We start from the raw sequence: 12,456 nt of genomic DNA, 5'->3' as shown, positions 1-12,456 counted from the left end.
CCTGAAAATGCTCTGTCTCCATTTCATGAAAATATATGTATTACCTTTTTAAATGCCACAAAATATTGCAGAAAACCTCTTTTTCTAACTGCAGATTTTTGACAGGTGATCCACAGAATTCGTTTTTTTTTTCTGTGGAACGTTGGAGGGACTAATTATATCGCAATGATAAATATTACTGACGGAAGTTTCTTTCTTTACTTTTGCAGGGAACATCAACATTAAAACAACTTGATGGAGAAAACTAGAAGAGTCCCTTTAAGATGACACGCACAGACCCGCCTGACATACTGGTATCAACTGTGCATCAAGATATAAAAGTGATCCCCACTTCTTCGCACTACAAGTCCTTGCAACCCTCCAAACAATGTGATTCCCCAACTTACAGCACACTGGAGGACAATCAAAGTAACGTCAATAAGAGGCACTGCCGCACCTTTGACTATAAGTCACTGGAGTACCCAAAATCTCACAAATACTCAATGGAGTCCCCATACAGGAGGGCTGATAGGCATGCAGCCAATCCAGATGTTGCCTGGAATGCCTTGGGCCGCCAGCAGAGATACCGCTTTTCTGCTCCAGACATTTTCAGCCATAGGATGACTCCTCAACCAATGGGTGCAGATATGGCCAGTGAGGTAGTTGTTCCTGAACAAAAGAGAAGGACCAGGTCAAAAAGTGCCCCTCGGGTCCAGACCAGTCTCACTCCTGTGTCATTTGAAGGGTCCTCGTCTATGGGGAGGAGGGGCAGGGAGGCCCAAAGGGCACCAAGGGACCCTCACTGGAGACCAGAGGTGTCACCGCGTAGGGAGTCCTCCTATGTGGCAACTAGGGCTCATATGCATGAAGTACATCCCATTAAGTTGCAGCCTCAAATGAGTGATACCAGCAGATATTCACCCCTCTATGTTGCAGACAATTCGGAGGATGGAGGGCTGGACAAACCAGCCACTAGCCCTCATGTCAGGTGTCGGGTGGACATCAAACCTGATGAGGCAGCATTACAACATTCTGGACGGAAACAGGCAACACCTCAAGTGGACATACCCTGGCAGAGGTACCACAGTGGGGGAAGTAGGAGCCTTACGGTGCCACGCTATTTCTCCTACTCTAGAACACCAACTCCCACTGACTCATTTGGTGCCGAGTGCAGGCAAGCATACCAGTATTCCCGCAGCATGCCAAATAGTTACCCACAACCCATGGAGATTCCTTTGCAAAGAATGCCTTCACCGGGTGATTACTATGGTAGGGAACGTAGAGCTCATTCCAGTCCTAATGTGCCAACCAAGTTCTTTTATGCAGATGACCCAGGGAGATATGTTACTACAGCCCCTCCTCAACCAAGTTCGTACTTTCATGATGATCGTTACATGCCAGGGCAAACCATTACACCCAAAGTACAATATGTGCAGGATCCAAGGACTCGCATGGTGCATGCTGTAGCAACCAGACCCTATTTTACTGAGATGGAGCCTTACCCATACACGGTACAGGCTGCATATCCTAAACCCTACACAGCAAATGAGCCAGGGCCGTACATCATCCAGACACCCCCAACAAGAACATTTTATGGAGATGATCCAAGGACTTATCAAATCCAGACTGCCCCGCCAAGGATTTTCTATCCCAGTGACATGTATGCAGTGCCACCAGAGCATCATATCCCCGCAAGGGCATATTACACAGAGGGACGAAGACATGCTCGAGTTGTTCAGCCACAAACAGATGACTGGTATGGCTCAGATGCATCTGGATATTCCACCAATCCTGCCTCTTATGTATCCCAAGTCACTCCAACCAGAGTTAGGCAAGAGCCAGTGTTGACACCCTGGTATGCCAACCCATGTATGGAATCTCAAAGAATCAGCACAGATTCCAAACCTTACTCAAGGTCTTGGGACAATATTCTCAACTCTCGTGTAGAGAGGGAACAGCCTCTTCCTGTTCAGCGGGGTCAGAGCTATGACAACCTTCTTGACCCTAGGAAGCCTGCAGCAACAGCCACAGATGACAAGCCACAACCAGTGGTAGTCAATCTCTCGAGTTCACCAAGACGCTATGCAGCCTTATCCATGTCTGATAACTCCTTGATTGACAAAAGCCCAACAGAGACATCAAAGAGCACTACCAATAAACTGTGGTTTGTCACTCCCGAGATAACAATCACTGATAATGACATTCGACCAGGTAACCTTAGCAAGTCTGAAGGACGGTCTGCCAGTTGGGACATTCTGGACTCTAGAAGCACTGGGGCTCCAGAAACCTCTCAGCATGACACCATGTCTTGCTTTGCCAGCTCAACCAAAGAGAAGACACATGACAGCGCCTCTCTACAGCAAAGCCTTGAACAACTTGATGAACTTCTAGCAGACCTTGTGACTGACTACAAGCCACCCAGTAGAAGGGCAAGTGAGGATATATTGGATCAACTGAAGAAGTTAATTGATGAGGAAGAGGCAGCATCCCTGTCCAGAAAGAGCTCAAAGGTAGTGTCAGAGGAACCAGCTCCTCTTGACAAGCAGCCCACCTCAATAAGAATGAATCCTGATGCTTTCCGAGATATGGATGGGAGCAGTGATGCAATGAAGAGTGCAGATGAGTGCTCCCCAGACCAGAGCCCAGATGAAGATGATACAATGATGTGTTCGAACAACAAATGCCGGAGGACAGAGACCTTGTTTAATGCTTGCCTGTACTTTAAATCTTGCCACAGCTGCTACACCTACTACTGCTCCCGTAACTGTCGCAGGGAGGACTGGGACATTCACAAAGAGAGCTGCCTGTATGGAAGAATTGGCAGTATATGCCGTCATATCATCAAGCACTGCCGGGAGACAGTTGAAGTCCACAAAGCCTTCTCCCGCATTGCCAAAGTGGGCTTCCTTTCCCGGGGAAGAGGAGTGCTCTTCCTTGGTTTCCCAAACCCCGGGGCATCAAGTAACTTTCTGCAGTATGGCCTGGATAGTCTCCTGATGTCCCCAACATACCTATCCCTTCGAGAGCTGGAGAGCTTCAAGGACAACCTAGGGGAGTATTGCAAGGAGCTACAGGAGGCTGGTAAGGAGTATGACCCAAACGAATGTTTCCTCTTGAATGTATCCATTGCTGTCGGTGATCAATTGCCTGACGGGCCGTCACCAAGGAACCAAGCTCCAACTGTCAGGAAATATGCCAAGGTAGCACTGGCTTCCTTTAGCCCTGAGAGAAAGGTTCACAAAAAAGAGAGCGACATGGAAACTTTGATCCTCACACCACCCCCAGGCACTGCGGATATCGACAAAGAGGGGGAGGAAGGCAGGAAGGCCAGGGAAATCTGTTTTATCAATATACAACGGGAGTTAAGGATTCGAGGGGTTTTCCTACGCCATGAATACCCACAGGTGTATCAGCAGCTCTGTGAGTTTGTGGAAAGTAACAGAAGGTTCACACCCACAACTATTTATCCTATAGACAAGAGGACAGGTAAGCAGTTCATGTGCATGATCATGGCTGCCTCTGAGCCTAGAACACTGGACTGGGTAGGCACCCCCCATCTCCTTGATGACATTATTTAAGTGCACCTTTTGTTGTAAATATATATGTATAGAAATACATATATATTGTTATACATATTTATATATCAATCCGATTATAAACATTTGTAGATAAGTATTTTGTTATCAAAAAGATATATATTCATGTCTGCGTGGTCAGTGTTATTCAATATTAGAATATTGCCTGTCAGATGCAGAATGAGTACAGTATATTGTTTATTTATTTTCATCTTTTGAACATTTATGTACTTTTTCCACCACATGAGTCATTTCTCTGTAGCCTGGTCATTTCCTGTTACAACACTCGCATTCTTTTTGGCGGGGATTGTCTAAGCTCACATTTTGGTATTTTGATTTGTTTTGAAATTACTAGCAAATACATCCTTTGAAACTTAGATATTTAAAATGAGATGTTGAGTCCATTCCTGTGAGTGAGTACAAAGTGACTATTTTTCATAAGTGATTTTAATGGCATATCATGCAGAAAATATTAAACAGCTATTATTTTCTTAGCTACATGAATACTTTCTATGCAAAAAATGCTTAATGGGTTAAGTACCACATTCCTGTAAAACGAGCTGTTTCTGTTATATATTATATTATATTATATTATATTATATTATATTATATTATATTACATTACATTATATTATATTATATTATATTATATTATATTATATTATATTATATTATAATAAACAAATATTTAAAGAAAGATTTTCTTGAAATTGAGATAAGATGTTAAAACAACTGGTGGCGACGTAGATGCTGTAAGAAACTGAAAAGTGAAAAAAGGACACGTGCTAATTGAATCGTCAAAAAATAGGCCTTAATAGGCCTAAATAAGTCTTACTGCTGCATAGGTAGGAATACTGTACTGTAGGTTACGTTTTTCCTCTTAACTGATTCTAATGTCGTGCGTTGGGGACAGAACTAATTCAATAGTGCTTTAATGTTGCTTGGCAGAATTACTGGAGCAATACTGGACTTGAAGACAAACTCCACAATGAATATTGAAATGGTGCCAGTTATCAGCCACACAGTAGGTGTTGGCCTGTACTGTTCAGTTTGAAACACTGTGAATAGTGAGAGTCAGATTTTCACCTATTACAAAAACAAAAGCTGGTACGAAACCAAGAAACCATGCAATTTCCTATAAAGCTGAAGTTGATGAGTTGTATTTTTAGATATATTTACAAATTATAATATATGAATTAGCAGCTGAAGTTATTGTCCTTAGAACAAGGTGAGCCAGAGTTGGCACAGTAGCTATATGGTACATAAATGCTTGAAGAAGACATTAGTTGTGTATTTGTGCTGCACTAGGTTTATTACATGTGTGATTTATATTGTCCTTTTTGATTTAAGAAAATCAGAACCTTTAAAATGCTAATCAGTTGCAAAAGCTAAAACCATTTATCAATGCAACTTAGCCATGTTGCCTCATTCTTTGTTATTTACTTAGTCTAACTGGAATATATTGTATGTTTGAAAACCCTAATATCCTGACAAGTTCAAAATATTTTGACTGACCCCCTTGACAAATGACTCCGTTAACATATCTGGATGATGTGGAAGATGCATTTGTCAGCCAGTCTTCAGTAAAGGTTGAGTAAGCTGTTTTTCCTTCAGTCATAAATCATTCTTCTCTGTTCCAACATTTTTACCTTGTAATATCAGGTTTCCATAGAACTTTGTCCTATGGAACCTGAAGCACACATATTTCAAAATCTATTTCATTGAGATATACTTGTTTGGCTGACTGGATGTACTGTACAGATTAAATGAAAAGTTGTTGGCTGCATGTGATTCTATTTTCTATGCTCTGATCTAATTTTATCATGACATTGATGATAATGACTTGCTTGATGATTTGTGAAAGTAATTGAAAACTAGTATACTATGTAAGAAAAACTAAAGAAAAAAGTGATATTTTCCATTTTTGTCAGCCATTCAAGTTAAAACAAGATGTGACAAAGGCAATGAAGAAGACCTCACTAAAAAGTCTAGAAAATCCTGTTATTGTATTTTTTATACTTTCAACAACATATGTGTCTGAGTGTGTCTATTTATAAACCATATCTAATAAATGGAATGGGAACTCTGGCTGGTGCTCTCTGCCTGGTTTTTAGTTGGACATGCAACAACTGTGTGTGTGTGTGTGTTAGAGAGAGAGAGAGAGAGAGAGAGAGAGACTCAAATAAGCAATGAACCCCTTTCAGTTCACGCTTCTGCTAGCCAAACAGGATTTGGACAAACGCACCAGGGTCCTCATCCAAAATATTAACAGGCAAAGCAGGCCAAAACAAGCCAGCCCAATCCTTACCCTTGAAATTCAGCTCATCCAGTAAAGCCATTGTTGATATGCTGCAGTTAGGATAGATAAAAGGACATGGTAGACGTAGGTAGAGGTGCCTGTGGATGGGGTAAGCTCGGTACAGGACATCAGTGCCCTTTAGTTACTTCAGGAGAGCAGCTGAACTGCAGGGACGGTCTATACAAGGGGAATGAATAGTGCAGTGTGTGTGTGTGTGTGTGTGTGGACATAGAATGTAGGTCATGGCGGGTGAAAGGATCCGAGGCAGAAAAGGCAAAGTAGACCAGGCCTCATTCTTTTGGCTGGGCATCACACTGGTCCTTTTAACACATTTTGACAGTCTTGGCAGTCTGAAAGTGGACTGGCTCGATGTTTTTTTTTTTTTCTTCAAACAGCTTCCCTTCCCCCATACATTCAACTTTCCATTGCTGCTGGAATGGAATGAATGGATGAGTCCTACAATGAAGTTAACCCATCCATAGCAAGAGTGTCTCTCTACATTGGGTTCCATAAGCATTGTAGGAGTTAATCCATTTGAGGAAAAAAATCACCTGAAATCGTTAAAAGTACCATGATTTTATCAGCCAAATGCTTAATAAAAATATATATATATATACTTTTTTTTTTGTTATTGATCATGTATGTGTTATTGATCATTGTGTGATGCCAAAACAACAAAAGTGCATTGCTCACTCTATGCTCCATATTCAAATCATAACCCATATATTCCTCAACATTTGACTACAGAACATGACGTTTCCCTTCTGCTGTCATTCACAGCTACTCCAACTCAAAGTTGATCATTTCAGGAAATGTTTTGCTGTTGACCTATTCACAAACACCTACAGCATTTTCAGGAAAAATCTTGTTGCTGCAGCATTTATTATGTGATACAAATAAATAGATAAATTAATACCCAGTATCTCTTGGGGCAATAATCCCTATTTTTTCAATATCAGGACAATACACCTCACATTTTCCTTGGCACTCACCCCTTGATATTTGCCTCACAATACATAGGAACTGAATAGGTAAGTAAGTCCAGTATGAAGTGAAGAATGAAAAAAGAGGCATGGAGACAGATTGAGAGAGGGAATATTTCTGGGAATTAGGGGATATTTTGTGGTTCATAAACAGTTACCTTACCATAGAATAAAAACACAGTCAAACAATATTAAACAATTTACTAATATTTATTGTTCAGTGGTATTGATTGGATGCTTCAAGGCTATAGGAAAAGCAATGTTAATTTAAGTAGTATTCCTCTTTGCTAAAATCTTTCTCATATATGTGTGTGTGTTTTATATTATTCAACTCCACCACCTAAATGCAAAAAAAGTGAAATTAAGATTAAATGCATACATACAGTATGTGTGTGTATATACTATATATGGCTGGACTCGATTCTGTGCACTATAAATAAGCTCTAGGTGGTGCCAATGAGCATCATTGAACTACCTGCCTGCAACAGTATACTGTTATTGTGTACAACATAAAGACATAGAGCTACCTATAGAGTCCTGTATTGTTTCAAATATTTTGTATGATGATAAAATTATGCTTTTAGTTGTAATAATCAATTCACACAGGTGTAATTGTATCAAGCATCCAGTTATATCAAACATACAGAAACACAGTTTATTTACTAGATGCATATATTCATATTCTTATATGTGTATACAGCATCCTATATACCAGCGGTTCTCAACGTGGGGTCCGGGGACCACCAGGGGTCCTTGAGGGGGTTCCAGGGGGTCCCCAGCAAATTGATGAATTGTTAAACTTCACCATAATTTAATTTACAAGTGAACACAGTTAGAGAATGTAGAATAATGACTGTTTTGATCATAGTTTCTCTGTTATCTCTCTACATACAATCCAGATAGTCATGGAATTCTGGACAAAATCATATCCAACAATAAAAATAAAAATATTAGATGAAAAAGGTTGAGAATCACTGCTATATACAATTTAGTTTCAAATAGAAATAAACACTTGAGATGACTTTGCTGTAACCCAGGATCATTATAAAAGCTCCTCAAAGTTTCACACCCTCACAAAATGCTAATCTCAGCCCAGACACATGGCAAAGCCATTTCGAGAAATTTAAAGCAGTCTTACTGTTCCTGCAATCAACCAAACTGTCGTCTGTGATGTTCTCACAATGGAACTCCTACGACAAGGTGACTTGTTACTGCTGGGTTTGAGGCAATGATTGGACTAACCACTTGTAAAAAGAAGGGGATCCAACCCATACCAACAAACTCTTGTCATTTCCATCACTCATTGTGTGAGAGACATTATCTCTGTTTTTCTTCCACCTCCCTTGTGGCAGTCATATTAGCCTTGAGGGCCAGAGTTGATTACTTGACATCATTAGAAGAAGCATTCTAAGTCAGTCCACTGACTATGGATCAAGAGCTGTCAGTTCAGGCTCGGTGTTAATTATGAAGGTGAGCTACTGACACATTAAACCATGTGTTATTATGCCTTTGACTATCCTGGCATGTGTTGGCTTGGAGTAATGTTATTGACCACAAGATGGCAGGCTTGCGTTTTGTGAAAAGCTGCAGGCCTGCCTCTAAGAATATGGTATAAAACAAAACAAAAAAAAGTCACCAAAAGGTTCTTGTTTCCACGGTATCCATCACTGTGTCTGGATAGGCCAGTTTGAAAAATAGAAATTAAATTTAAGAAAAGGGAGTTGCATATTTGTCATATAATGTAGTACAATGAAGGTAACATAATATCATACATCTGTTTTTATTTTCAAGCAAGAATGTACAAAATATACCTTGAAAACCTTCATAAAAAGCAAGTGAACACTAATAGCTCTTTTTTGGCTTTATATCTGACTTATATCCGTCTGACTCCTTGTGACCATGCTAAAGATATAATATGAGACAATAATATAAGACATCAATCCTGTTTATCTTACTGAGTACAGACTTGCTTTCATGATGGTCATGACTTAGATTCAGTTTCTCTAATTTACAGAAATGCTGCAAAGGCTTTGAAAATAAGCCACAGTCATTAACATGAAATCCTTTGGTTAATTGAAAGGCAGTGACAACGACTCTCGGTAGGTGGTGTGCTTTGGGAGCGACCCAGAGAGCCAAATTGCTAGAAATACCATTAATATTTCTTAATTTGCAACAGCTGAATCAATTACCTGATGTCATTTAATTTAATAGTGGTGACAAATAGGGCTGCATCACAATTCATCAATGAGGCGCCCACTGCTGCTGAAGCTTGGATTCATTACAAGTGTGTGTGGCTATTTTTTTACTGACAACATGTGAATCAAAATTGACATTGACAGTGCAGCGCATATGCTCCATACTGGCACATAATACATATCAAAGCTAAGCACTGTGACTTAAAGAATGTGTATCAGAAAACATGACATGTCATATGCAAAGTGTTTGGAGTGAGTCTGTGAAGTGTATATTGTAGTCCATAAGCCAGAGAGTCAGTCATGCCCACTTGGTATTAAAGTGGATTTTATATTAAAGTTATGCTTTCAGAGTAACATATTCCATCCAAGACTAATACTTATACACCACAGAGAATTATAGTGAAATCTTACTACACTGTAAAAATCCATTAAATTCAAATTAATTCAAATGCAAGACAATAGGCTACAGCTGAGGATTTAAAGAGCATTTCAAAGGAATACACCATACGTTTAATGAATTAATGGATCAAACTTAAATCAGCCATATACAATCTGTGATATTTCTATCACAACAAATTATGGAGGGTATTATTAACTGCAACAAAGGGTCAAGTAACAATGACAAAAGCCTTTTTTTTTTTTTTTTTTTTTTAGAATAAAGGTTATCACACCTTGGGAATAAACTTTTACTTTCTAACGGTGAGAGTTGGAGAGTTGTACAACTTGAGAGAAGAAGCCTGAAGACTGAAGAATACCTGTAGTGTCAGCCATAGGATGGCTCCAGGGTATAATATGTGATATTAAAGAGTTAAAAACAGACGCCACTTAGCTGTATGCTGTTTCTGCTTAATTTCTTATCTTTAAATTGTATAGGAAGCAGGTGTATGGTATTAACTGTCTGAGTCTGAATATCTAGTTCTATATGTTTGTTTTTGTTTTTCCATAATTTAAAAGAAATGTACTCATTGAAAAACACCCCTCTTCTTGCTACAATAAAAAATATTTTAATCTTGAGTCATAGCTGCCATTCCCACCCCCCTATTCTGTCAGGCTATAGTACAGAAATAATATCTGCAATACAAAATATAATGCATTTGTTTGTGTGTACCTATCTCAAGGAACATTAGAACAAACTGTTTGTTATGAAGGCCTTTGCAGCAATATTCTGAAATTGACCCACTGGAGCGTTAGAGGTCACCAGTCAAATTCTGTTGAACTCATATGAAAATTTGAAAATATGACTGGCAGACAGATAAGATTCTATGCTTTACAGCTATATATGACTTCGCCATATTGTTGTGGTTTAACTTCTTGTATACCCACCATATTTGTAAAATTGTGGGGGGAAAAATGAAATAAATGGTAATAATGGAGAGATAAAAAAATGAGTGACAGCACATAGAGTTACGTTCCAATACAATCATGCATTTTCCAGCACCAGGGACATACTCTAGACTTTAACCAGTAGACAAAGTGTTGATAGAGAGAAACCCGTGGAATAATAAACACCAGACTGGGGCCTCAGAAAGAAGAGAAAACAAACGTTTAATTTTCTTGTCCTGTTGTATCTCACTATATCTTTATGTTCCCTCCAGTCTCCTGACTTGTCATCATGCATAAGGCCTATGGCAAAGGTGTTTGACAGATACTTTAGCTTTCAAAGCCTGGCTCATAGGTAGTGACAAAGATGGGAGACACACAAGTTTAAAGAAAGACTAAACTTACTTACACCAAAGGAACTACTCACAAAAACTAAAATGTATGCGTACGATAAGTCAGTCTGATCAGTAATGAAGTAATGTGTGCTATGGGGGTTGTGATGCAAGACCAAAAACACAATGAAACAAAGCCACAGTGTGAGAATGCGTGCAGGTAGAGGAGGTCTCGCTTGTGCGTTCTTGTGTCCTCCATGACGCGTTTTTCGTAATACCTAACCGCTGAAGCACGATTCTAAATCAAAAGAACGACAGAACGGAGGACTGATAGAAAACCCAGAGGTTTCCGTGTCAACCTCAAAATATCGAGGATGCATCGGATGGAGACTTGACCAACGAGAACAAACTGAATGCCCCAAGATTCATTGCGACAATGGCGAGCAGCGCTGCAGTCTACAGTACAGAGCCAGTTAACAGGTAGGAAAATGAACAGCTGTGTGTCTTAATTAATCAGTGTGCGATGTGAAGCACACAGTCCATCTCAAACTGTCAGGAAGCTTCTCTGTACTTACTTTCTTCAGAAGATCGTTCGCCCCAAGACAACGTGGCAAGAACGTTCTCCACAAGGACACAAGTATCCACTTGGGAGTTCTTGGATTTGATAATCGGCCTGACTGTGCCTTTTTAAACCTGAGGACACGCCGGGCCCAGGTGTGTCTCATGCCACTAATGACCCCGTCTGCTCTGCCCGCCGGGCCCCTGCAAGAAGCAAAGACGACACAAGACAGGACACCAGGGGACAGAGCGGAGTTCGTCACAAGACGTCCCTTCGCATAAGAGAAACTTGTGGGGGGAATGTTAACTAAGGATGTTACCGGTCTGTATGTATGTCAGTACGTTACATAAGGTTCTTATTGTTGTCATCTGATAGTTGTAACAGCCCAATATACTATAGTCAATTTGACAAACATCATGGCAGACCAACAAAAACACAAAAAAAGACGTTTAGGTGCACCGATGATCATCTTTCCCTACGAATCCCTGCATCATCGAGATTCCCAGCCAACGTAACATTAAGTTGGCATAACAACCAATGCCACTCAAAACAAAAGCTTTCATTAAAGACTGTAGCATTGTTAACGGAATAATACCATGATCCGATAGAAGCCGAGGGAGTGTATTGCTTAGGTACACTGTTGTTAGAGATAGGTGAATCTTGATCTCTTTCTGTCCTCCTCTGCCCTCGGGGTGTTGCCTGTGTTTGCACTCCTATGCCACTGCACCACTGCATGCTCACTGAACCATAATCTCACTGGAGAGACTGCATGTTTCCTGCAGATTCTGCCCATCTCAGCCTCTCGGTAATAGCGGTGTGTGTTCAGTTTGGCGGAGGAGTAGAAACAAACAGTCCTTCATTAAGTGTTGCTGATAAAGCCTCCAAAAATGTAATATATCAAAAGTGAAATACATACAAAGAATGATTAAGCTAATGACCAAGCAAATGACCTATTGGGAAAAAATAGACCTTGTCATTCAAATGATGTGTTGTAGCAATGCATATTGAGGTGATCTTGGGTCTTGGTGTTCCACAGGAAACTCAGTATTTTCAAACGCAATCAGCGACGTTTCAATAGTGGACAGTAGCCAGCTGTATTGCTTGCTATAGCATTAACTGAAAACTATTACTGTTTTCTTCCCAAGGGGTTTCCCTCAAGTTTCAACTTTGACCCACCTGTAACCTTGTTTGCTTTCAAGTCCCAGCAATTGTTA

The 12,456-nt window shown here is 40.1% G+C and overlaps 1 protein-coding gene across 1 annotated transcript; it reads left to right on the top strand.

Annotated features, from left to right (window-relative positions):
• Nucleotides 1-263: 263 nt before the first annotated feature.
• Nucleotides 264-3,557, top strand: ajm1 (apical junction component 1 homolog). Its single transcript, XM_071541404.1, has one exon. The coding sequence runs from the start codon at nucleotides 264-266 to the stop codon at nucleotides 3,555-3,557; it is 3,294 nt and encodes a 1,097-aa protein (XP_071397505.1).
• Nucleotides 3,558-12,456: the final 8,899 nt, after the last annotated feature.

Source organism: Centroberyx affinis, unplaced genomic scaffold (genome assembly GCF_046629955.1).
Source record: "Centroberyx affinis isolate AG114_WGS23_722 - 3 ecotype Tasmania unplaced genomic scaffold, CSIRO-AGI_Caff_v1 ptg003861l_1, whole genome shotgun sequence".
In the NCBI taxonomy this organism is placed as follows: domain Eukaryota; kingdom Metazoa; phylum Chordata; class Actinopteri; order Beryciformes; family Berycidae; genus Centroberyx; species Centroberyx affinis.
This window is presented reverse-complemented; position numbering and strand designations above follow the sequence as displayed.